This window comes from Carassius auratus, unplaced genomic scaffold (assembly GCF_003368295.1).
Source record: "Carassius auratus strain Wakin unplaced genomic scaffold, ASM336829v1 scaf_tig00018493, whole genome shotgun sequence".
NCBI classification, from domain to species: Eukaryota; Metazoa; Chordata; class Actinopteri; order Cypriniformes; family Cyprinidae; genus Carassius; species Carassius auratus.
Genome location: NW_020524893.1, coordinates 96,241 through 121,488, shown reverse-complemented (window position 1 = coordinate 121,488; position 25,248 = coordinate 96,241). Strand labels below are relative to the sequence as shown.

Here is a 25,248-nt window from a genome sequence, read left to right as displayed (position 1 = left end):
CTACTAACTAAATAAATCTTCACATAATAGTGTTCACAAACATCCCAGGGAGTCATTTTATTTGCTTCTTTTTTATGAATTAAATATTAAATACTGCAATTTAGCTCCAATAATTCAATTCATTTTTTTTTTTTTTTTTTCCTAAGTGTTTTTATCTCCTAAGTTATTATAAATATATGTGCTCAACTTTTACGCTTTTACCAGAAAAATCTGGTAAATATTCAAAGTTTCAGTTCTGATGAACATATTTTACAATGTCTTCAGTTTTAATAATTTTAGTACTTCAATTTAAGCTGGTTTCCTAAGCAAGATTTGTAATTTCTAATATTTTTTTAGTATTCAAAATGATTTTAACCAAACTAAAACTACCTATTTTATATAATTGTATTTATTCATATCTTTATACATTTATACAGATTTATTTTATTATTATTTATTATTATTATTATTTCAGCTAGCTTCCAATATATATTTTTTTAAGTTACGTTTTTCATCTAATATTGATACTTTATTTTATCTGGATTTCAGTTTTCCAAACCAATATTTAGTATTTTTGGTTTGCATTAACAACTAAATCTATTTTTATATTTATAGTCTATTTTGTTACATTTTTTTATATATATAATAAGTTTTATTTTTTCAGTTTTAGTTAAATGTATTTCATGCAAAATAGTTTTTAAAATGTTTTTAAAATCTAATATTATTATTATTATTATATTTAATCTTTATATCAGTTACTGACAATTATTTATAATAGCTAATTATATATTTAATTAGTTGAATCAAAAACTATTTGTCATTCTTATTTGTTTTTTTATATTTCTATTGAACTTTATTTTTATTTTAGTTGTGGTTTGTTATTTTAGCACTTCCATTTAAATTTATTTTAGTTAGATCTCATGACAACATTGGTAACAAACGTTTTATCTAATATCTATATTTTATTTCAGTTTATACGTAATAGTTGTAGTTTTAATGAACAGTAACAGCTCTGCTTTCAGCACATGCAGACTCCATGAAGATGATTGATTGATTGACAGCTGTCAGAGAACAGTGATTGAAGGTTATTGCTGTGTTCCAGGCTCAATATGATTCCTTCTGTTCCCTGCAGTGCTGTAAATCTGGACTGAAATCTTAAGAGCCTCATTTCTGTGGAACGATATTGACCTGAGCGGAAAGATCATAACGTCTGAGTCCAGTAAACATCAGAGCCACTGATTTATATCTGAGCCCAGCTCCTTCAGTGAAGAACAACATCATAAATCCTGTGAACACACATGTCCTGATAACATCTGAACATGCCACTTTCTGGAAATAGTTTGTATTAATAATACAGATTATGTATTCATTCATTCATTTGGTATTATAATATTTATTCATCTTTTAAATTAACTTGAATTTTCATAGTTTGGTTAAATCTGATGTTTTACTCTTTAAAAAAAATTTTTTTTAAGTATTAATTAATTTTATAATTATTATTTATTTAGTATTATATTATTCATATTTAGAATTATCGTGCATTTATATAATTTATATAGTTTTCATTTAACTTTTTTGTTTAGTATTATAGTATTTGTTTTATTTTGATTTAGCTTGCATTGCTATATTTTCAAATTTCATTATAATTTTGGTAATTTTGTTATCTGTGTTTGTCATTTTAATTAGTTTGTTTCCTAAATAGTTTTTTAATTTATTTTTAGTAAAGAACAACAACATATCCTATAAAAATATGGTTTGATGTTTTATTCTGTGAAAAATATAACATAAATTAATAGTATTTACTGATAATTTAATTAGCTTTCATTAATGTTTCAGTTTTCATTTTAGTTATTTAAAAAAAAATTCAAGTTATTTAGTTATGTGTGCTTATTTTATTTGTTTTATTTTTATTTTAAAATAATTTCCCCTCTTTTATATTTCTAAAAAGGTTTATTTTTAGTGAAGAAAACCATTTGCTCAAGCAGGTTGACTCTTTGAAAAAAGTATGAAATAATAAATATATTAAATATTACATCTTTTTTTTATTTAGTACTATAATATTTATTAAAGATTGTATTAGCTTGCATTTTAATTTTTTCCAGTTTAGATTTTTTGATGTTTTAATCATTTTATTTTTATTAATTAAGTTTTTTAATAGTTGTATTTTTTTAAATATATATAAACAGCTTTAAATTATTTATTTTTTTTAAATTACAATCAGATTATGATTATGATTCTAAACATGTTTTTAAGTTTACAAATTCGTAAAAAAAATAAAATAATTTTTTAAAAAATGTATCTACTAAATCTATATATATATATATATATATATATATATATATATATATATATATATATATATATATATATATATATATATATATATATATATATAATTAAGTTATGCTTTTTTTGCACACAAAAAAAAATACACATTTAATATGGATCCAGAATAGATTTACAAAGGCTCGTAGGGGGTGGGAACAGCAGAAATACTAAAATGATCTGTCCTTCTTTTGATTCTGCTTTTTGTTCAGAATAACATCTGGTTACATCTAATAACATCATTTTTTTTCAGACTCAGGAAAGCTGCTGTCGATGTTTTTGCTGACAGACACTGAAATGCATTCATATGTTGTCAACAAACACTGTTTCTCTGTTCATCTACTGCTCCGACTGTTTGTGTGTTTGGAGAAACATCAGAGCTGATGATAAAAGCTGCTCCATTATATGACTGCATTTCCCAGAGAGATCTGAGTCTCTGTCAGATTGAACTGTGTTTGCTTCAATTTAGGAAGAGAAGGAACACGCCGGACCTTTATTAGCCACAGCATATGGCTCTAATGTAGCGTAACCCTTCATACGGCCGGCAGCATTTCTGTAAAAGCCTCGTCCTTGTACTGTATGTTGTTTTTTTCCGGAAGCAAATACCAACTATTTCATTACATCCAGACGGAAAACTCCCACATGTGCATTTGTCATCATCTGACTCACTTCTGCAGCTCTCTCTCTCTCTTTCTTTTGTTTGGCGGTGTGTGTGTGTGTGTGTGAGATGATCTCAGATGTGTTCGTTTAGCCTCTCACACCCGGAGCTCATTATAAATCTGCCGTTTCTTCTCGATGGAGTGAATCTGGAGGAGGATCAGCTCGACCTCTCAGATCAAGAGCTCTGTGTTCATCTTTCCTCCAGAGCCGCTTGAACCAGCTTTATTCAGCTCTTTACTGAAACGCAGAAATTAATTACAGCTGTTTGAAATTAAAAATGTTATTTACAAGCTTTCTCCATGCAGTTAGTGTGGAGCGGCATACTGTGCATCTGTGCATGCATTTAGCGTTTATTTAATGTTTTTATTCATGTCTTCATCATAGTCTGTTGGCAATAGTATACTGACTATAACACTATACCCTATTTATAACACTATACCCTATTTATAACACTATACCCTATTTATAACACTATACCCTATTTAAAGTGGATTCTCATTGTATGCATATGTGCATGTTACTTTACTTTACTTTTCTGATTGAGTGCTTTTTTTTTACTTTGGTTTTGAACTCAAGTTTCATACTGATTCATTTGATCTGAATCATCTGATGTTTCAATTTTATTATTTATTTTATTTTTTAATTTTTTTAGTTGGATTTCCGGTTTTTCAAACCAAACTAAGTGCTAAAATGTTTTGTTTTGTTTTATTTTATTTTATTTTATTTTATTTTAGTAGTTGGATTTCCCATTTCTTAAACCTAACTAAGAGGATATTAAGATTTATTTTATTTTATTTTATTTTATTTTATTTTATTTTATTTTATTTTATTTTATTTAGTGAGATTTCCCATTTCTTAAACCAAACTAAAAGGTAATACAGATATATTTTATTTTATTTTGTTGGATTTCATGTTTCTTAAACCTAACTAAGAGGTAATACAGATTATTTTATTTTATTTTATTTTATTTTATTTTATTTTATTTTATTTTATTTTATTTTATTTTATTTTATTTTATTTTATTTTATTTTATTTTAGTAGTTGGATTTCCCATTTCTTAAACCTAACTAAGAGGATATTAAGATTTATTTTATTTTATTTTATTTTATTTTATTTTATTTCCCTTTCTTAAACCTAACTAAAAGGTAATACAGATTTATTTTATTTTATTTTATTTTATTTTATTTTATTTAGTTAGATTTCCCATTTCTTAAACCAAACTAAAAGGTAATACAGATATATTTTATTTTATTTTATTTTATTTTGTTGGATTTCCTGCTTCTTAAACCTAACTAAGAGGTAATACAGATTTTATTTTATTTTATTTTATTTTATTTTATTTCCCTTTCTTAAACCTAACTAAAAGGTAATACAGATTTATTTTATTTTATTTTATTTTATTTAGTTGGATTTTTCCCATTTCTTAAACCTAACTAAGAGGTAATACAGATTAATTTTAATTTATTTTATTTTATTTTATTTTATTGTTGTTTCCGATTGAGTGTTTGTTTTGTGTCTTTGGTGTGGATGTTCTAGGTCAGTATTTTCTGTTGTTTATGTATGATGTGATGTGTGGCAGCTCCAGTAATGTGTTTCTCCGTCCGTCTCTCAGATCCTCCGGCGGTGGAGCCGGTGTGGCAGGAGGTGCGGCAGGGTTTGGGTCGGACGGTGTCCATGAACTGTCGTGTTCTTCGTGCTCATCCGTCCCGCGTGCTGCGCTACGAGTGGAGGCTGGGCTCACGGCTGCTGCACGCCGGCACCTTCGACTCGCGCGACGACACCGACTACACCGTACGCAACCTGGCGCGGGAGGGCTACGGCGAGTACACCTGTGACATCATCAACGAGGTGGGGCCGGGACGCTGCACCTTCCTGGTGACCGGTGAGACTCCTCCCACTCGACATCACCCTGCGGCAGAGTGCTTTAACTTCCATTTAATCTTTTAGGTTTTTAGACCCGACGCGTCTAGACTCTTTCTCTGCTGTGTTTGGCTCTGTGGTTTAGTGTAGATGATCATGTGCCAGTCGTTCATGAGTGCTCTGCCATCTCTGCCATCTGCTCAGAGCTCCGTCTGCCAGAGTCTCAGTCCAGAGACAGTGCTGATCCGGCTCAGATCTGGCCCGGTTCCTCCCAAAGCGAGCAGCGTCGCTCTCTGCAGGGGTAATGGATCTGCTTGTGTTCCTGCTGTGAGTGAAGAGCTGAAAACAGCATTCATTTACTCTGCAGATCCAAACATGCTGCACATATGAGAGGAGCCTCTGTCTCAAGTTTCACGTCACAGTAACAGAATCATAATCTGAATTCAGCGTTTTATGTATTTCACAGCCATGTTTCAGTGCCTGTTTTTAGACTCCAGTGAATTAAGTCCTTCACAAATGAAAGGTGATTCATTTCACTTGACCAGACTTGATGAAGAATAATAAAATAAAACTTTAGGAAGCCTGAGCTGAAGTAGTTTTAAAAGCTCAAGGTTGTGTAGTCTATCAGACACATTGCAGATAGACAAACATTGCTTGAGTGTTCTGGGTGGTTGCTAGGGTGTTGCTCTGCAGTTGCTAGGGGATTCTAGGTTGTTGTTCCTATGCAGATACTAGGATTTTCCTATGCAGGTGTTATGCCCAGATCACCCTAGCAACTACATAGCAACGCACTAGCAACCACTTAGAGCACCCAGATGTTTGCTAAGGTGTTGCCATGACATTGCTAGGGGATTCTGGACTGTTGCTATGGTGTTACTGATATCATTGTTGCCAGGACATAGTATACAAATAGACAGATAAGATTATAGATAGATAGATAGATAGATAGATAGATAGATAGATAGATAGATAGATAGATAGATAGATAGATAGATAGATAGATAGATAGATAGATAGATAGATGGATGGATGGATGGATGGATGGATGGATGGATTGGTGGATGGATGGATTGGTGGATTGGTGGATGGATGGATGAATGGATTGGTGGATGGATGGATGAATGGATTGGTGGATGGATGGATGAATGGATTGGTGGATGGATGGATGGATGGATTGATGGATGGATTGGTGGATGGATGGATTGATGGATGGATGGATGGATTGATGGATGGATGTATGTATGGATGGATGGATGAATGGATGGGTGGATGGATGGATGGATGGATGAATGGATGGATTGGTGGTTAGATGGATGGATGGATGGATGGATGGATTAATGGATGGGTGGATGGATGGATGGATGAATGGATGGATTGGTGGTTAGATGGATGGATGGATGGATGGATGGATGAATGGGTGAATGGATGAATGAATGGATGGATGGATTGGTGGGTGAATGGATTGATGGATGGATGGATGGATTAATGGATGGATGGATGAATGGATGGATGAATGGATGGATTGGTGGTTAGATGGATGGATGGATTGGTGGATGAATGAATGAATGAATGAATGAATGAATGAATTGATGAATGAATGGATGAATGCATGGATGGATAAATGGATGGATTGGTGGATCAATGGATGGATTGGTGGTTAGATGGATGGATGGATGGATTGGAGATGGATGGATGGATGAATGGATGAATGGATGAATGGATGGATGGATTGGTGGATGAATGGATGGATGGATTGGTGGATGAATGGATGGATTGGTGGATGGATGGATTGATGGATGGATGGATTAATGGATGGATGGATGGATGGATGGATTGGGGGTTAGATGGATGGATGGATGGATTGGTGGATGAATGAATGAATGAATGAATGAATGATTGAATGAATGAATGGATGAATGGATGGATGAATGCATGGATGGATAAATGGATGGATTGGTGGATCAATGGATGGATTGGTGGTTAGATGGATGGATGGATTGGAGATGGATGGATGAATGGATGAATGGATGGATGGATTGGTGGATGAATGGATGGATTGGTGGTTAGATGGATGGATTGGTGGATGGATGGATGAATGGATGAATGGATGGATGGATTGGTGGGTGAATGGATTGGTGGTTGGATGAATGGATTGGTGGATGGATGGATTGATGGATGGATGGATGGATTAATGGATGGATGGATGTATGTATGGATGGATGAATGGATGGATTGGTGGTTAGATGGATGGATGGATGGATGGATGAATGAATGAATGAATGGATGAATGAATGAATGAATGGATGAATGCATGGATGGATAAATGGATGGATTGGTGGATCAATGGATGGATTGGTGGTTAGATGGATGGATGAATGAATGGATGAATGGATGAATGGATGAATGGATGAATGGATGGATGGATTGGTGGATGAATGGATGGATTGGTGGTTAGATGGATGGATGGATGGATGGATGGATGGATGGATGGATGGATGGATGGATGGATGGATGGATGAATGGATGGATGGATGGATTGGTGGATGGATGGATGGATGGATGGATGAATGGATGGATTGGTGGATGGATGGATGAATGGATGGATTGGTGGATGGATGAATGGATGGATTGGTGGATGGATGAATGGATGGATGAATGAATGGATTGGTGGTTAGATGGATGGATGGATGGATGGATGAATGGATGGATGGATGAATGGATGGATGGATTGGTGGATGGATGGATGGATGAATGGATGGATTGGTGGATGGATGAATGGATGGATTGGTGGATGGATGAATGGATGAATGGATGAATGGATTGGTGGTTGGATGGATGAATCGTTCCAGTGTTTTTGGATCCGGTCGCTCATGCAGGGAAACTCTGAGATCTTCTGAAGCAGGAGAGTCGGTTCAGTCTGTTTAAGAGCGGATCAGAGGCCGTCCTGTGGAGCTGGTTTACAGTGATCCGGTCTGAGCCAGAGCCGCACAGCAGAACCAGACTCCTCCGGCTGTGGACATCTGTGGGTCTGGAGTCATGAGGAGACCGGCCTACTTCACCACGAACACTGAGATACTTCATCAACCATTATATAACCTATATTGAATAAGAAATACATATATGATTCTGTTTTTATGAATATTAATACATGTATGTAAAGATATTTTTTACAATAGTTAAATGAGAATTAGTGGGGTCCAACATTGTTGTTTTCATTTCGAAAAATCGCTAGAGAAGATGTTTTTATTTTGTGCATGTAATGTCTATGCAGTGTTGTTTGGACCTCAGTGTTATAATGTGAAAGTTTGGCGCGGTGCAGGGGTAAACAAATTAAATCATCATATTCTCCCCATGTGACCTCATTGATTGATTTTATTTGACTGCAGAAGTGCTCGATCTGATGGATAAAGATGCGAGACGGTTTGATCCTCAGAATAAACATCCAGACAGTGTTGTGTGAAGCGGCTCGTCGCTCTGCTTTGTTAGGTTTTGTTGTATTATGCCGCTTTCATTTAACGCTTGAGTCGTTTCCATTTTAAGGTGAATTACTGATAATGAGATCCATCCGCTCGTTAATGTTATGCTGAGTTTCTATGAAGATAAATCAATAGAGCTCTCAGCGGTGAGACGCATCCTTCTTTCATCCCTCCATCACTCGTCGTTCTCACCCTCATCTCTCCATCCGTCTTTTAATCAGATGATTTACTGTTCTACACATCAAAATGACTTGTGAAAGCCACTCTCATATTAGACACACACACACACACACACACACACACACACACACAGACGAATGAACGGAGGACAGTGTGTCTGATAACATTCTAAAAGAGAATGAAAGTAGTGCATTTTAAGTCAAAATACCTCTTAAAACTTTTAAATTAATTAATTAATTAGTTTATTTATTTATTCATGTGTTTTCATTCATTTATTTAAAAAATATTTATAAATTTATTTGTGATTAAGTTTATTTAAAAATATATATTTTTATTTATAATTTGTTCATTTTTTTACTAATTCGTAATATAATTCATCCATTTATTTATTCATTAATTCATTTTCAATCGAGTTCACTTATTAATTTATTTATTTTTATTAAGTAATTCATTTGTAATACAATGTGATTTTTATGTGTTATTTTTTATTTTTTCATTAGTTAATTACATTATTCTCCCATTTATTATTTAATTTGCAATATAAAACGTATTGATTCATTCATAATAGAAATTAATTTGTGTATTTATTATTTTACATTTATTTATTTATTTTTATATATTTTTTTCATTTGTAACACAATTATATATTGATTGATTGGTGTTAAATAATATAATTTGATTACATTTAAAATGTATTGTTTATTAATAATTCAATAACAATTTATTGATTCCTTTATAATATTATTTATTAATTAATTTACTCATTCATTCATAGTACAATTGAATGTTTGTTTGTTGTTAATTTATTTCTAATAGCATGCACTTACAGATGGATGAGTGTCCTGCTGTGGTCTGTTCACAGTGTTGTGAGTGTTGTGAAATCCATGCTGGACAGATGTGGGCCGGATCTGGGCCGAAACTGCTTGCTGTCTGGGTCACAAGATGCTTTGATGAAGTATCGGACGTCATGTTATTGAAATGTTAATGTAATGTTAATGTAAATAAAAACGGGTGATTTGTGTGTGTGTGCAGGGAAAGCGTATCCTCCGGAGTTTTATTACGACACATATAACCCGCTGTGGCAGAACCGGCCGCGTGTGTACGGATACAAGCTGCAGTGGACACAGATGAACCCGAACGCTGTGGACCGGATCATGGTGTACCGCCTCGGGATACGACAGGTGAGGACTTTTGAAGATTGGTGGCCAATGAGTGTAAATTAGGGCTGAGCAATATGTGAAAAAAGTCTATATATATAATCTATTTATGTATTGTTAAATTAATCTATATTTAATTTGACATTTTATGCTTTTTAATTGTAATTAATTAGTTTTTTCCAGCACATTCTATTATTTTAATACAATTTTCAATAATGTTTTTGTTATATTGCATGTTCGTCAACAGTTAATTGTGTGTGTGTGTGTTATTTGTTCAAACTAAATCTATTTTTGTATTGCATTTATTTGTTTATTTATTTGTTTGTTTTGTTTATATGCATTCTTAATATTATTCATACTCATGTCTTCATCTTAGTATGTTGGAAATTTCTAATAATTTATTTATATTTATTTATTTATTATTTTTATTTTTTTACTTCCTAATTTATTATTATTTCTTTAAATATTAATTTTATTTGTGTTATGTTTATTTATTTTCATTTCACAATTTCATCTTTTATTTATTTTTATTTTTTTAATAATGGTCCAGTGATAAGCATATTTAAGGTTAATCTGAAGACAAGTTTGTGGATGAGAGTGTGTCTTAAACTAAAACCATTGCAAATATAATAGACATAAACCAACAAAAAAGTGAACTTATTTTATTTCAGCTAGCAAATATTTATTTATTTATTTATTTTTATAAAATGCACCATGGTTGCATTTACTTGATTAAAAATACAGTAACATTATGACACATTATTACAATTTAAAATGTCTGTTTTATTGCTGTTATCAAATCAGAATTTTCAGAGCAACCTCTAAGTTGCGTTGTGGAGGTTTTAATACTTAAATTAGCAATTTGTGAGTCTATAAAGCTACTGTATCATATTCCCAAGGCTCTAAATGATCAAACTGTCTCTGATAGTTTAAAGTGTTTTATCAACTCGAAGCTCTTCTAGTGTAACTGTACAAGCGTCCAGCTCAGATCTCTCCTGATTGTGATCAAGTAAAGGTCAGAATAAGGTCAGTAATATCTCCAGATGAACTCTTCCTGGACTGAAGCAGCTCAGCTTTACTTGATTCTCCATCAATCATGTTTCAGAGTCTCAAATCTGATCCTCAGGATCTTTTGAGGAGCTTTACTTTCACTGTTCCTCAGCGGAGGAATGATCTTCACAAGCCTCCAGAACATCTCACATCTTCTGAGGAGCCTGGATTTCTTCAGCTCTCAGTCACTGTGTTATATGTGTGATGATCTGGGTCTGATCTCTGTGCAGACGGGGAAGCAGCGCTGGTGGGAGCAGGAGATTCAGGTGGAGGGAAACATCCAGAAAGGAGAGCTGATCACTCATAACCTGACGGAGCTCATCCGACCCGAGGCGTACGTGGTTCGACTGACGCCCATCACACGCTTCGGAGAGGGAGACTCCTCCACCCGAGTCGTCACGTACAGCGGTATTTACAATTTAAAGTGTCTGTTTTCTGTGTGAATCTGTGTTAAAGTGTAATTTATTTCTGTGATGTGCAGCTGTATTTTCCGCATCATTCCTCCAGTCTTGGAAAAGGTTTTACTGTATATGGAACCTTTTAGGGGTTCATTCATGATTATTTCGTTTGCCCTCCAGATTAAATATTTAATATAATTGACAAACATCAAGACCCTAAAATGTAATTCACATAAATAAGTCACCCAAGAATACTGAAAAAAGCACACCCAAAGTGCATAGAACTAGTCATTTATTTATATTAACAAAAATAATCACTATTACCGAAAGAATGCTACTGTAATTTCAAATATTCAAGTCTTTAAATGTACAAATCAACATTAAAACACCAACCATTTAAAAAATCTCATAAATAATGAAAAAGAGTTTCACCTACATCTACATATTACAATTTATTGTTATATTACATTAATCTATCACTAATAAATAATGCAAATAGGGTTAGAACAACATCAAGTACCTCAAAACTACAAATCCATATTAATATAACTCACAATGGAAATATAGAGATATAGAAGTACTTCAAATCTACAAATGTACATTAATATCACTCATAAAGAATTGTAAAATTGGATCGCAAATCATTTGAGTCATTTCGGGAGTTTGGAGCGGGATCGCGAATCATTTGAGTCAGTTTGGGGATCGCAAATCATTTGAGTCAATTCGGGAGTTCAATGTGGGTTCGCAAATCATTTGAGTCAGTTTGGAAGTTAGGAGCAGGTTAGCGAATCATTTGATTCAGTTCGGGAGTTTGGAGCGGGTTCGCAAATCATTTGAGTCAATTCAGGAGTTCAACGCGGGTTCGCAAATCATTTGAGTCAGTTTGGGAGTTCGGAGCGGGTTCGCGAATCATTTGATTCAGTTCTGGAGTTCGGAGCGGGTTCGCGAATCATTTGATTCAGTTCTGGAGTTCGGTGCTGGTTCGCGAATCATTTGATTCAGTTCTGGAGTTCGGAGCGGGTTCGCGAATCATTTGATTCAGTTCTGGAGTTCGGAGCGGGTTCGCGAATCATTTGATTCAGTTCTGGAGTTCGGAGCGGGTTCGCGAATCATTTGATTCAGTTCTGGAGTTCGGAGCGGGTTCGCGAATCATTTGATTCAGTTCTGGAGTTCGGTGCTGGTTCGCGAATCATTTGAGTCAGTTCTGGAGTTCGGAGCGGGATCGCAAATCATTTGAGTCAGTTTGTCCAGTGTTGGGCAGTAACGGGTTATTAGTAACGCAGTTACTTTTGACAGTAACTTATACTGTAACGCATGACTTTTTAAATAAATTAACTCCATTACCGTTAACATGTGGTGCATTGTCCGTTTCTTTTTAAAAATGTATTAATTTTGACTGAAGTGCAGCCTAACCTGTTTGCAGCAGTGAAGCATTGTGGGATTGGTGGATGCCAACCACTGTAAACACGAAGGCGCACTGTGGGCGTGTCTCCGTTTATTCAAGTATGTGCGGCAGTCATGGCGAGTCACGGCGAGAGCAACATGAGTTTCTCAAAGTGGAAATATGCTCATTATTTCACTTTAGTTGAGCATAAAGACATGGTTCTAACCTAGCCCATGAATTTCCAATCCGGGCGCTCAGATTTTGTAAACCGTACCCTCGGTTTTTAAATCTGTACCCACGAATTCATAATCTGCGCGCACACATTCGCAATCCGTTCCCATGGATTTGTAAACTGTAGCCTACTCACGGATTCATGCAGCAAGCTCCTACGTGTTAACATACAGTTTTAATGAATATTATTATGTGGAATGGGTCTACAGCAAAGTGTCTTAAGTGATTCTCTGTATGTTTTTCTCATACAGGTGAAACATTGTAGAAAACATGCACCTGTCTCTACTGTGGAGTCACCGGCTTTCAGTCAGATCCCTACCATGATAACATAGATTTCATTTTTAAACAGAATTTATATATATATATGTGTGTGTGTGTGTGTGTGTGTGTGTGTGTGTGTGTGAATGAATAATTCAGATTGCTTTCATTTATTTATTTCAAAAAGTTCTGTGTTATGTTGTCCATTGTTGATAGTTTTCATACTTAAGCTGTGAAAGGAACATTTTTAAGGGCTCAACACAACAGCTTTTATGATGCAGAAGCCACTTTAGTTTTTGATTCTGAATATATTATTCAGGTGTTTTGTTATTTATTTCAGAAATCCTTGTGATATACAATATTCAGTTTGTGCTGGTCTGACTTAATCAAAATAGTGTTTAAAAATTACTTTCTGTTTTACTTTGTGTTTGTATAGACCATAACGCATAAAAGCGCATTAATGGGAACATTAAAGAAAGTTCTTTAAAACAGTAACTAAAAAGTTACTTTTAACAGTAATGCATTACTTTTTGGTGTAAGTAATCAACAAAGTAATTGAGTTACTTTTTGAATTAAGTAACTAGTAACTGTAGCTAGTTAATATTTCTTAGTAACTAGCACAACACTGGTGTTGTCATAACGTTCACCTTGGAGATTGAAAATGTTTCTTTTTTGAGACCCCAGGAGCCCAAATTCAGACCCAGAACAATAAAACCCACAGAAGAGGTGGGAGTTCAAAGGAGGAATCTTTATATTACCAAACTGCAGGGAGAGGAAGAGTAGATATAAGTCATGATCTGCAAGATTAACCACAATCTGATGTGCTCCGACCACCTCAGAGAAAACCAGTGTTGAGCTGCTGCAAGAGCTTTTGAAGCACAGCAGCTGTGGTCAGAGAGTTCTCGTGTGTTCTGATTGGTGGATGATGATGATGATGATGATGAGTGGATAAAGACTAGAGCTATCAAATAGTGAGAGAGTGATCTGCTCACCTGGTTATGTTCGTGGATGTTTCGACATGGAAAGCAGTTCGGAATTAAAAATATTGATATTTTATTTGTTAACAACATACTTTTCGTACCCTAATTTCAGTAAATGTTATGAAATTCGGAGTTCAGAGTGGATTGTGAATCATTTGAGTAAGTTTGGGGATCGCGAATCATTTGAATCAGTTCGGCAGTTCGTAGCGGGTTCGCGAATCTTTTGAGTCAGTGCGGGAGTTCAAAAGCGGGTTCGCGAATCATTTGAATCAGTTCGGGAGTTCGTAGCGGGATCGCAAATCATTTGAGTCAGTTTGGGGTTCACGAATCATAGCTGTATGGATAGGGGTTTTTAACTAATTTAGTAGCTAGTTCTAATTACGTTTTCCACGCGTGTTTAGGTGTGATATGTGAACTCGTTTTTTTTGTTTTAAAAATGTGCCTTTTAACAGTATCAAGTGTATTCAAAAACGGAACAAATCGTGCCTAAAAAGTGCAGGCATCTAGGCTAATGTAAAGTTACATGATGAAGTCATACTAGTGAACGTGTGCATTTTGAGTGCGTTCTTTCACTGCATTATTTGGTGTATTCAAATGCATTTATGAATGCATCAGAATGATTACAAAATTCAAGATATGGGGGTTAGAAAATCTATATATTTATCTCATTTTATGTAGTTAATCAATATCACACGTAGAGTGACATTTCAGTTTTTCTCCAAAGATCAGCATGATTAAAATGTGATATTAAGTTACTACAAACAATAATTTAATTACAAATTAATTGGGGAAGTCGTGGCCTAATGGTTAGAGGGTTGGACTCCCAATCGAAGGGTTGTGGGTTCTAGTCTCGGGCCGGACGGAATTGTGGGTGGGGGGAGTGCATGTACAGTTCTCTCTCCACCTTCAATACCACGACTGAGGAGCCCTTGAGCAAGGCATCGAACCCCCAACTGCTCCCCGGGCGCCGCAGCATAAATGGCTGCCCACTGCTCCGGGTGTGTGCTCACAGTGTGTGTGTGTTCACTGCTCTGTGTGTGTGTGCATTTCGGATGGGTTAAATGCAGAGCACAAATTCTGAGTATGGGTCACCATACTTGGCTGAATGTCACTTCGCTCACTTCACTCACTCAAATACAAAATGTTGCAGAATAATGTAATATATGAATGAATAATAGCCTAAAGAACCTTTGTGCCAAAAGTTCTTTCTTGTCATTATAGAACCTGTTTAGCATAAAAGGTTCTTTGGAGTTGAGTAAAGAACCCTATGGTTCTATATAGAACCCCAATGAACCCTTTTTTCTAAGAGTGTAGAAACACATTTGGTTTGGACCAGAAAGAGATGCATAAACATTTTTTTAAAAATCATATTTTTTAGTCAGGCAGCGAAACTGTGATGCTTTAAGACACTCAAAATACACACAATTTATTCATTAAGTTAGTCTTTTATTTAAGAATTTATTTATTATTTGAGATGAGAGGTTTCATGTTCAAGTCATTTTAATCTGAGTATTGGAATGCTCAGGTGAATGCTAACCAGCCATTTAAATCTAAAGCAGAAAGCTCATTGGCTGCATATGCAACATGAACCTGTAACAAGTCATTTAATGCTAAGAACTTCATCAGATTAAATTAATGTTATGTTATGACAGAACTTGGTGATATATGTATTCATTCATACAGTACTTGGAGGGTGGGCAGGGGGTCCCCAACAATCCTCTCAGCTGTCCGACCCGCTCTCTGTAGTATTCTGATATCTGATTTTGTAGCTGAGCCAAACCAGACAGTTATAGAAGTTCTCCTGAATTCTATGGTCATCTTTCCTGTTTTGAGCGTGTTTAGCTCCAGGTTGTTATAACTGCACCAGACAGCCAGCTCTTTAACCTCCTGTCTGTAAGCAGACTCGTCTCCGTCCTGGATGAGACTGAAGACTGTACTGTCTTCTGCAAACTTCAGGAGCTGGAGTAGAGATGCAGTCGTTTGTGTACTGGGAGAAGAGCAGTGGGCAGAGTACATACCCCTGAGGGACACCAGTGCTGATATTATGGATGTTTGACATCTTTCACTGAGTTTCACTAGCTGTAAGGAAGCTGGTGATCTGGTGACAGATGGAGCTAGGAACAGAGAGCTTGGTTAGTCTGTTCTGGGAGAGTATTAGGATGAAGGTGTTGAAAGCCAAGCAAAAGTCCACAAACACGATCCTTGCATAAGTCCTCGATTTGTCCAGATGTTGCAGGATGTTGTCAGCCAATCTAATTTTGTTTGTTCATGCAATGATAATTGTCTTAATTTGCTAATAAAGATATTATTGTTACAGCAACTGAAACAACAAGTACTGTTGTTGAGTAAATTTATTATTTTCAGATTTTCTGGATGAAAAAAAGTAAGCAAAATATAATTTCAGCGTTTCTACTTCATTGGTCTTTCTTTGTTATTATTTGTTATTCCATTTAGGATTTTTTTAGTATTTGTTTTTGTTGTTATGTGTGAGAAGTATTAATTTTAAGGTTAGGTTTGGTGTAACTCAATACATTTTGCTTTTCGAAGAAGTGATTTTAGTAAATTCTAATGAATCCATTTAGGGGTCAGTTTGGAAAAAGGTCATTAAATGTGAATTATAATAATGAATTATTGTTATTGATTGAATTGCAATGTGTTTATTATTATTCAGCAGCTGATCTGATGAATGTTTTAATCTTTTCTCTTCACAGTTCCCATCAATCCTCATCTGAGTGAGTATTTATTCACTATTCCTTCCTTCCTTCGAGAGGGTAAAGATCCTAAATTCTGAAGAGTGTCGCTCCTGCTGGAGTTTAATCAAACCAATGAATATTTATCAATAAACAGCACCTGCTGAATTCTTGTCCTGTGTTATAATGATATGTCCTGACGTTGTGAAGAGTCTCTCAGACACTTTCCACCCTAAAATGCTTAAAATATGAGGAATTTGTACAAGAAACAAAGCCTAATGCGATGTAATGTTACTGATAATGCATCTACACTGATTACATAAGAGTCATTAACAGATTTTAGATATATTCCAAATTTTTTTGTAAGAGTTATGGATAGAGATAAGTCCAAATAAAGTCATATAAGTAAATATATTTAAAATTATTATGATGAAATGCATTAAATCTATGTTGTTGTTCTTATATTTATTTTACATATGAAGAAATAGTTAAATATTTTTTAAATTGAAGTATTTAATATATTTTAGTCCATTCATTTTAATTTGTAAAAATTAAATTAAATTAAATTAAATTAAATTAAATTAAATTAAATTAAATTAAATTAAATTAAATTAAATTAAATTAAATTAAATTAAATTACTCTTATTATCTGATCACTTTGATGATGACGACGGTTTGATGTCTGGTTGAACTAATCCTGCTTCTGCTCGTTCTCAGGAGAGTTTCACTGCAGTTTTGAGGAGGATCCCGTCTGTATGTTCACTCAGGACAAGAACGATGACTTCGACTGGACGAGACACAGCGCAGCCACACGTGACACTAAATACACGCCCAACACGGGGCCCAGCGGGGACCGCAGCGGCTCCAAACAGGGTACGAGCCTCGGACCGGATCAAACCCTGCACAGAACAGACTGTTATCACCACAGAACACATTACGTTATCTAGAAGTTGATATTTGATCAAGAACTGTTTTCTTTTTTTACATATAAATTTATTGTTCTAAAAATGTATTTCATTTTATTATCATTCATTCACTTTCATATGAAAATAGCAATTCAGAGATTTTAGCTTCTTATTTTCTAGTACAGAGTAAAGTCATAGTAGTATATACTGTATGTGTATGTTTGTATAAGTAGTTTATGTAAAATATAGTTTATTATACATTACATATTACTATTACACATTACAAATTTATAATATGTAAAAAAAAAAGTCTGTTTGTTGGGTTATTTTTTAATTATTTGGTATTATAGTAATGAGAAATAGTGGAAGAATTAGCCACCGAAGCTCATGTGTGACAGTATGTGTGTCATGGCTGTGTTTGTGTGGTCCTCAGGTTTCTACATGTACATTGAGACGTCCAGACCTCGAAAAGAGGGTGATACGGCTCGTCTCCTGAGCCCAACGTTCAACGTGGCTCTTAAAAGCTCCTACAGCATCAGCAGCCCGCCGGCGTACTGCTTCAGCTTCTACTTCCACATGTTCGGCAAACACATCGGTAAGAGCGACGGATCTCATTATCACTTCACCAGACACAGATCTGCAGACAGTCTAAACCTCAAACTCTTCTGAAAGCTGTTAAACATCTGCCATGTTTTGTGTTTGAACACACTTTGACCCCTGTAGTGGGGCATGTTGTCACATGATTGACATGCTGGAGTGGATTAGAGCATGTGACATCTGACCCCTACTCTGATCGTGCTCTCAGCTGGCAATAATACTCTTATGAGCAATATTTAATATTTATTAATGTTTTTGTTTGTTTGTTTGTTTGTTTTGTTAATTTATAATTTTGTATAATTATTATATAAAAATTTGTTTATATTCATTTTTGATTTTGTAGAATTCTGTTTAACTTCATTTTTTAATTACTTTTTAGTCATTTAGTTTTAGAAATTAAAATTTCATTTCAGTTTATATTAATTTAGCTAATATTTGTCTTTTATTTTATTTCAGCTTCATTTCAGTTGTTTATTTCACTAACGATTTACAGTTTTCAATAGATTGATAGTTTATTTTAATAATTAAGTTTTTTTAATTACTGAACATGATTTTCATTCCATTTTCATTTTGATTTTAGTGTGACTTTTAATATTATTGCATTTGTCTTTAAAAATTCATTAAATATATATATGTGTGTGTGTGTATATATATATATATATATATATATATATATATATATATATATATATATATATATATATATATATATATATAGGCTTTAATTTAGTAATTTAGTTTTAGTAAACATTTCCAGTTAGTTGGCAATGCAAAATTTCAAATTATCATTATTATTATTTTTATTTTATTTATTTTTTATTTTAGTGTGAATTGTAGTAATTTTGTGTTTTTGTCATTTTTATTAGTTTTTTTTCATATAATTTTATTTAGATTTTATCTTTTTTATTTTAGTTCTACTAATTTAGATTTAGTAATTTAAACAAATTTTATTTTATTTAGTTGCCAAAGCAACATTAAAAACTTTAATTGAAGTTTTAGTGTTTTTAGCAAATTTTAAGTTTTTTACTTTTATTTTTGTTTTGATAGATTTAGTCAATAATGACTATACTGACATTTAAAAGTATTTTTAACATATTTTACCATGTTTAAATTCACAGTTTGTTCCCACTTGCACATATTAACGTTTTAAAGATTAATGAGTGCTTTGAACCTGCACACATAAAGACTGTGATATTTGTTGTACATTGGGTTGAAAAAACAGGTGTGAAAAAGACGAAAACATACAAAAACGGAAAATGTGGTGAGCTGTGATTCTGTGTAGAGTAGATGTTACCTGCGCTCAAGTCACAGCTAATTAATGAGTCTCGCATCAGTTTGTCTGTGGAGATCTTCCTCTTTGCATTTTTTTACTAGATTATATCCCAGAGCTCATGGCAAACACTGGTCGCAGTGGTCACAGTGCTTTCATTAACCGTGTTCCTCATGCCGATAGACCCGATCACGTCCAGAACCAGCACACCTCATTCATCTCTAAACGAGACAGTTTCTCCCTGCAGAGCGGCTGCTGGAATATAACGAGAGACGAGTAGATTTAAGAGGATAAGAGGATATCGCTTACATTAACATGAGGAGAAACCCTTTCATTCCTTTTTAGTGTTCCACTCACGAAGATTGAGTATATTGACCATAATGTCCTGTTTAAGGCAATACACTACAGTTAAACCCAGCTAACAAAATAATGTACATTTTGCTAAAATTTCATAAAAACATTATTTCGGAATGTTCAAACTGTTTCTGAAATGTTCTGGTTATGGAAACAATAACAGAACATTCCATTTGATCATTTTCCAAACATCGTGGGAACGTTACTTTTGAATGTTCGCTGAAAGTTCTGAAGCAATTTGTAACATTTAAAAAATGTTGGGTGGAAGTCCAACTGAAACATTTCAGGAAAAATGTTACATGAACGATGTATAAGAAACATTTTTATGCCAACATTCTTAGAATATTATTAAAGATCAGATCGCTTTGACTGAAACAAACTTTACAAATATGTGTTGGAACTGAAATGGGAATATTTTCTTTCCACTAGCCTGAAAGAAGACATGTTATGGAAGCAAAATAAACCACAAAACTGACCATTCAATGAAAAAAACAGTCATAGAGTCGAGTTTTGCTTTAAGATTTCCACACACCTTTCCAAAGTACCCAAAGCAAGCATGAGTGTTAATTAATCAACCGAGCAGGTAGAAACCAAGTACAGCATGTGTTTGTTCCTGGACTGAGTTGCGCTCTCCAGCTCTTCTGTTGGACGGCACCGAGGAGGTCAGTTGTTAAATTAATTAGTTGTATTTTCCTGCAGGCACTCTGAATGCATTTGTGAAGCAGAAAGGTCAGTCTACTTCAGAAGCCGGTCCAGTCTGGTCTCTCAGCGGGAACCAAGGGGACCGATGGAGACAAGCCAAAATTAGCATCCATCCCACTGCCTCCTTCCAGGTGAGCGAACTGTACGGATAATTCACGTTCAGTATTTATAAAGCATTTATGAGAGGTTTGGGGTCTGTTTTGTAGATTTTTACTCATTGAGGATACATCAAATTAATGAAAAGTGCCAGTTAAGACATTTATAATGTAACAAAAGATTTCTATTTAAAATAAACACTGTTTTTTTAAACTTTCTATGCATCTGTGAATCCTGATTTTTTTTTTTAAATGTATAAGTTTCCACCAAAATATTGAGCAGCACAACTGTGTTCAACATTGATAATAATCGTAAATGTTTCTTGAGCAGTAAATCATCATATTATTCTGATTTCTGAAGATCATGTGACACTGAAGACTGGAGGAATGATGCTGAAAATACAGCGGAGCATCACAGAAATAAAATACTCTTTAACACATATTCACACAGAAAACAGATGTTTACATTAGAATAATATCTCACAATTTTTACTGTATTTTCATCAAATAAAAACAGCCTTGATTAGAATGAGAAGAGGCTCCTGAGATGTTGTTTGTTTGGTTTCCATCACACAGGTGATGTTCGAGGGCATCCGCGGCCCCGGGATCGAGGGGGACATTGCCATCGATGATGTCACTCTCGAGGAGGGGGAGTGTCCTGACCCTCCGTCCAATCGTATGTACCAAACATGCATCTCCATGGTAGCCAGGCTGTAATTATGTGAAGCACAATTCAGGAGAGCTGAGTAATTACACGTGTACAAATAGCGAGAAAGACGAAATGAGGCCAGGTAATGAGCTGGAGTGGACAAGAGCGAATGCGTGAAAAACATCACAGAGATCCTTCTGAGTGCTGTTCATGGAGAAAAGCAGGCATTGACTCTTTCCTCCCCGGCGTTTTTTTTATTTTCTTTTTTTTAGTTGCCATTGACCACCTGCATTTTTTTAATTCACAAAACTTTCATTGCTTGCACAATATTGTGTGGTATGAAAATATGAACAAGGATGCATATTTGTTTTTCAGTCTGGTTCTTTAGAGAGCAATTGGAGATTTGATTTGGAGCTCACTCTGCACCCATTGAATATACCTATACATTTTTTTATAATTAATAAAAGTATTAATGGTATAAATGCATTTTTTTTTTGTAAAATAATGATTGTGCATTAACAGCTGTCAACCATCCCTGTATGCAAATGAGCGGATTCTGCTTGAGAATATATATATATATATATATATATATATATATATAAATTTTTTTTTTTTTTTTTTTTTTTTTACACTTGATTGTTGGTAGGTAAAAAAAAAAAGCTTTTGAACAGAAAGCTTAGAAAAACGCGTAAAAAAAAAAAAAAAAAACCTTATCTTATTCAGATCAATCTTGAGCAGAGTTGATCACATCCAGATTACAAACATTTCATTTGGTAACATAAGGCAGTTTTGATGCAACATAGGGAATGTTTAATGTTCAATGATCGCGTTATTTTACAGATGCATTCGCTTACAAACACGTCTCTTCTTCACCTGTGTTTTGATCACCAGATATTAAATACTCTTTCAGAAGATGTGTAATAGCGCCCCCTCCTGTATAACAGTTAAATTACAGAAAGCCAGAAAATTCCGTGTTTAAAGGGACAGTTCACCCAAAAATGAAAACTCTCTCTTCATTTACTCACCCTTATGACATTCCAAACCTGTATGAGTTTCTAATTTCTGATGAGCACAAAAGAAGATATTTGAAAGAATGCAGTAGCCATTGCCTTCCACGGTAGTTTTTTCAATACTGTGGAAGTCAATGGCTACCGTAAATTGATGTACCATAAGTGATCTGGTTATATGGTTTAATGGTAATCTCTTTCTCTGTGTGTTTCCCACAGCGATCAGAGGAGCGGCTGCACACAGCGTCTCCAGTATATGGCCATTGAGCGTCACGCTGTTTTATACCGTATTCATTGGTCTGAGGTGACACTCCACGTGAGAAGAGACTCCAGACACGTCCCTCAATATATAATCACCAAAGATTCATGCTTTCGGATCGCTTGGAAGGCACAACCACAAACAGAAAAGTAATAACTAATGCTAAAAATAAATTCTCTCGATGTCTGGAACCAACCGAGGGTTTGAGCACTGACCCGAGAAGCACAACGACTACATCGCAATCTGGATTTAATCGTGAATGAAGATTCCCCTTCCCTGTTTTCCATCCTGAGATGCTGTTGTGCTTTGGAGTACTTCTCATCTTCTTCTGATAGTCCCGATCTTGAATTGTTCTGGATTTGGTTTAGATTGGCGCTTTAAAACGCTTTATTCACAACACTGTGCTCACGTTCCCAAGTGGAGAACCTTGCGTGTTTTGGCGTCTGTGATGGTTCGTCATCGTTCCCAGCACCGGTTGAGACAGAGTTTCTGCCGTAAAAAAAAAAAGAAGTGCCTTCAGGTTAAAAAACAAACAAAACTGATCCGTTAGCCTGGCCATCGACACCAAACGTCCATGTTTCTAACATCTCTGATGGGCTATTTTATACTCATTTCCACGATGTTTGGCTGCTGGAGGACGATGTATGGACGAATGTCACGCTCTCCATCCCGAACCGTCATGCTTCTGTCATTTATATACCGAACAATGTGCATTCTGAGAGAAAAATAAAAACACAAAATATTCATAATTATAATAATATTTTATTACTCCATTCAGAATGTGTCTCAGCTTTTACACACGAACTGTGAAAGTCAGTGGTGGTAACTTATCAATGCTTTTAAAAAAAAGAAACGTGTCGAGTTGTGTCTCGTTTCTTCTGATTTACATTCAAATGTTCCGACTTTATTGTCTTTATTTCTCGTCGTCTCCCTTGCATTGCTGAAAATATTAAAAACAAGCAGAAACACGCCGGTTTGTTAACTGTACAACTTGTATATGTAAAGAAGCTCTGATTTATACGAGATGTTTTGTGTACGAGTCAAAGGAAGCACAACATTTAGGATTCAACCGTTTAGAAGCATCATATATGTGAGCGTCCTCCTGCAAAACCAACGTGAAAATAAAACGTGACACTGAAAGCGTCGAAGCTAATTGAATCAATACTACTTTACTTTCGCATGGGCTATTTTTAAATAGATTTTTCACATAATGGTAACATCGCTCATGCAAAGGGTTAAAAACAAAATACGAAAAACGTCAAAAGCTGACTTACAGTCAAAGATGTTCAGAAGTCATTTAAAGTAATAGTTCACATGAAATTGAAAATGTCTGAAAGAACAAGCCGGTGAATAATGAAGCGTGATTAATCTCCTGGTTTTACCGGAGGACGTGACGTCACATATATGTGTTGGCATGATGTAAAAGATTCATTCACAGTACGATGACTGACGCTCGTTACAGGACTTCAGAATCATCCGTCTAACGAATCACGAGTCAAATATACAAGTCAAATCAGCCAAACAGAGTGTCAGAGTCTTTATGATGTAAAAATGAGACGGCCACAAGAAAACAAACCAATACTAATGATGTTAATCAAGGGCTAAAGGCATCTTAGCTTGTTTCTGTGTGAACAAATACTACATGAGAAATATCATTTGAAGTCATGGATGTAATGTGTTTTCTGTTTAGAGCTGGGTTGAATGCATTTGTAATGATTTGCTGGTGAAAACGAGCCAACATTGTGAGTATTGCAATGATTTTATTGCACTTTTTGTTTGGTGTTCGCATATGATTCATTCGAGTGAATCACTTCAAAATGTCCGATTCAACAACTCCTTCCGAAAAGTCATTCAAGTGTTTTATTAAAAATACTATGTACTGCACATAGTATTTAATGTACTGTAAATATTGCTGTTTATTATTCTGTATTGTTGGTAAATGAAAATGATTCACAATCGTTTGTGTTCGTTTAGTGTGGAACTGTTGCTTTGATTGTTTGAATTAGACTTTCAATGGGTTTTACTTTTATGTTTAAACATTTACATTCTGATTATTGTCTGAAAAGTGTTGGGATAATTGCATCACCAGCTCGAATGCCATGATGAAATGTTGATAGGGTAACGATTGGTCAAATTTAACCCTCCTATCGCATTTTTGCATTGGTGAAACGTGAGCTTGTAAAACTTGTAATTTGTTTTGTCTAAAGCCATATTGTTTCTGATTGGCAACTTCTCATTAATGAGGGAATTCGCAAAAAAAATCCAAGTTTACAGTGTTTTACCCCTTTTTAATATTTGAGAAAACTCAATAATTATTGGAAATTTCACATTTTACAACAACTACAGTAAAAACACTATGATGCGAGAAACAATATATATTTAAAATGAGAAATTTTATTTTGATAAACCATCATATTAATTTTTTTAATCATTTAATATGAGAATTTAACCCATTGAAATGAATGGAATTAAATTAAATCCCTTTGAACTTGCAACTTACTCTTCTCAAAAACGACATATTCATTTTCTAACAACGTAAATATTACTCTGGAATTGGAAATTCAAACAAAATTCATTCATTTTAGTTTCATAACCAGACAAAAAATTCTGCAGTGCAGCATAGTAAAATATGGACTTCTTCTCTTTCAAACTCTTTCCTTTATCAAATTTAGTCATTTTAGTCAGATTTTTATTGGGCTGTAGTTCATTAGATACTGTTTATTTGTTTCAGTCTGTTTATAGTGACTCTGTGCCTGTTTATTTAGATTACCAACAGAATTCA

The 25,248-nt window shown here is 34.5% G+C and overlaps 1 protein-coding gene across 3 annotated transcripts in view; it reads left to right on the top strand.

The window, feature by feature from the left end:
• Positions 1-24,825, top strand: part of LOC113076066 (MAM domain-containing glycosylphosphatidylinositol anchor protein 2) — a 75,421-nt gene extending 50,596 nt beyond the window's left edge. For all 3 annotated transcript variants that reach the window (XM_026248729.1, XM_026248730.1, XM_026248727.1), the window contains exons 8-16: positions 4,577-4,846; positions 9,513-9,661; positions 10,918-11,095; positions 16,650-16,670; positions 17,346-17,501; positions 17,967-18,128; positions 20,454-20,587; positions 21,128-21,227; positions 22,427-24,825. In XM_026248729.1, coding sequence (XP_026104514.1) covers positions 4,577-4,846; positions 9,513-9,661; positions 10,918-11,095; positions 16,650-16,670; positions 17,346-17,501; positions 17,967-18,128; positions 20,454-20,587; positions 21,128-21,227; positions 22,427-22,515 — 1,259 coding nt within the window. In that variant the 3' untranslated portion in view covers positions 22,516-24,825. The remainder of the gene's footprint in view (positions 1-4,576; positions 4,847-9,512; positions 9,662-10,917; positions 11,096-16,649; positions 16,671-17,345; positions 17,502-17,966; positions 18,129-20,453; positions 20,588-21,127; positions 21,228-22,426) is intronic.
• Positions 24,826-25,248: the final 423 nt, after the last annotated feature.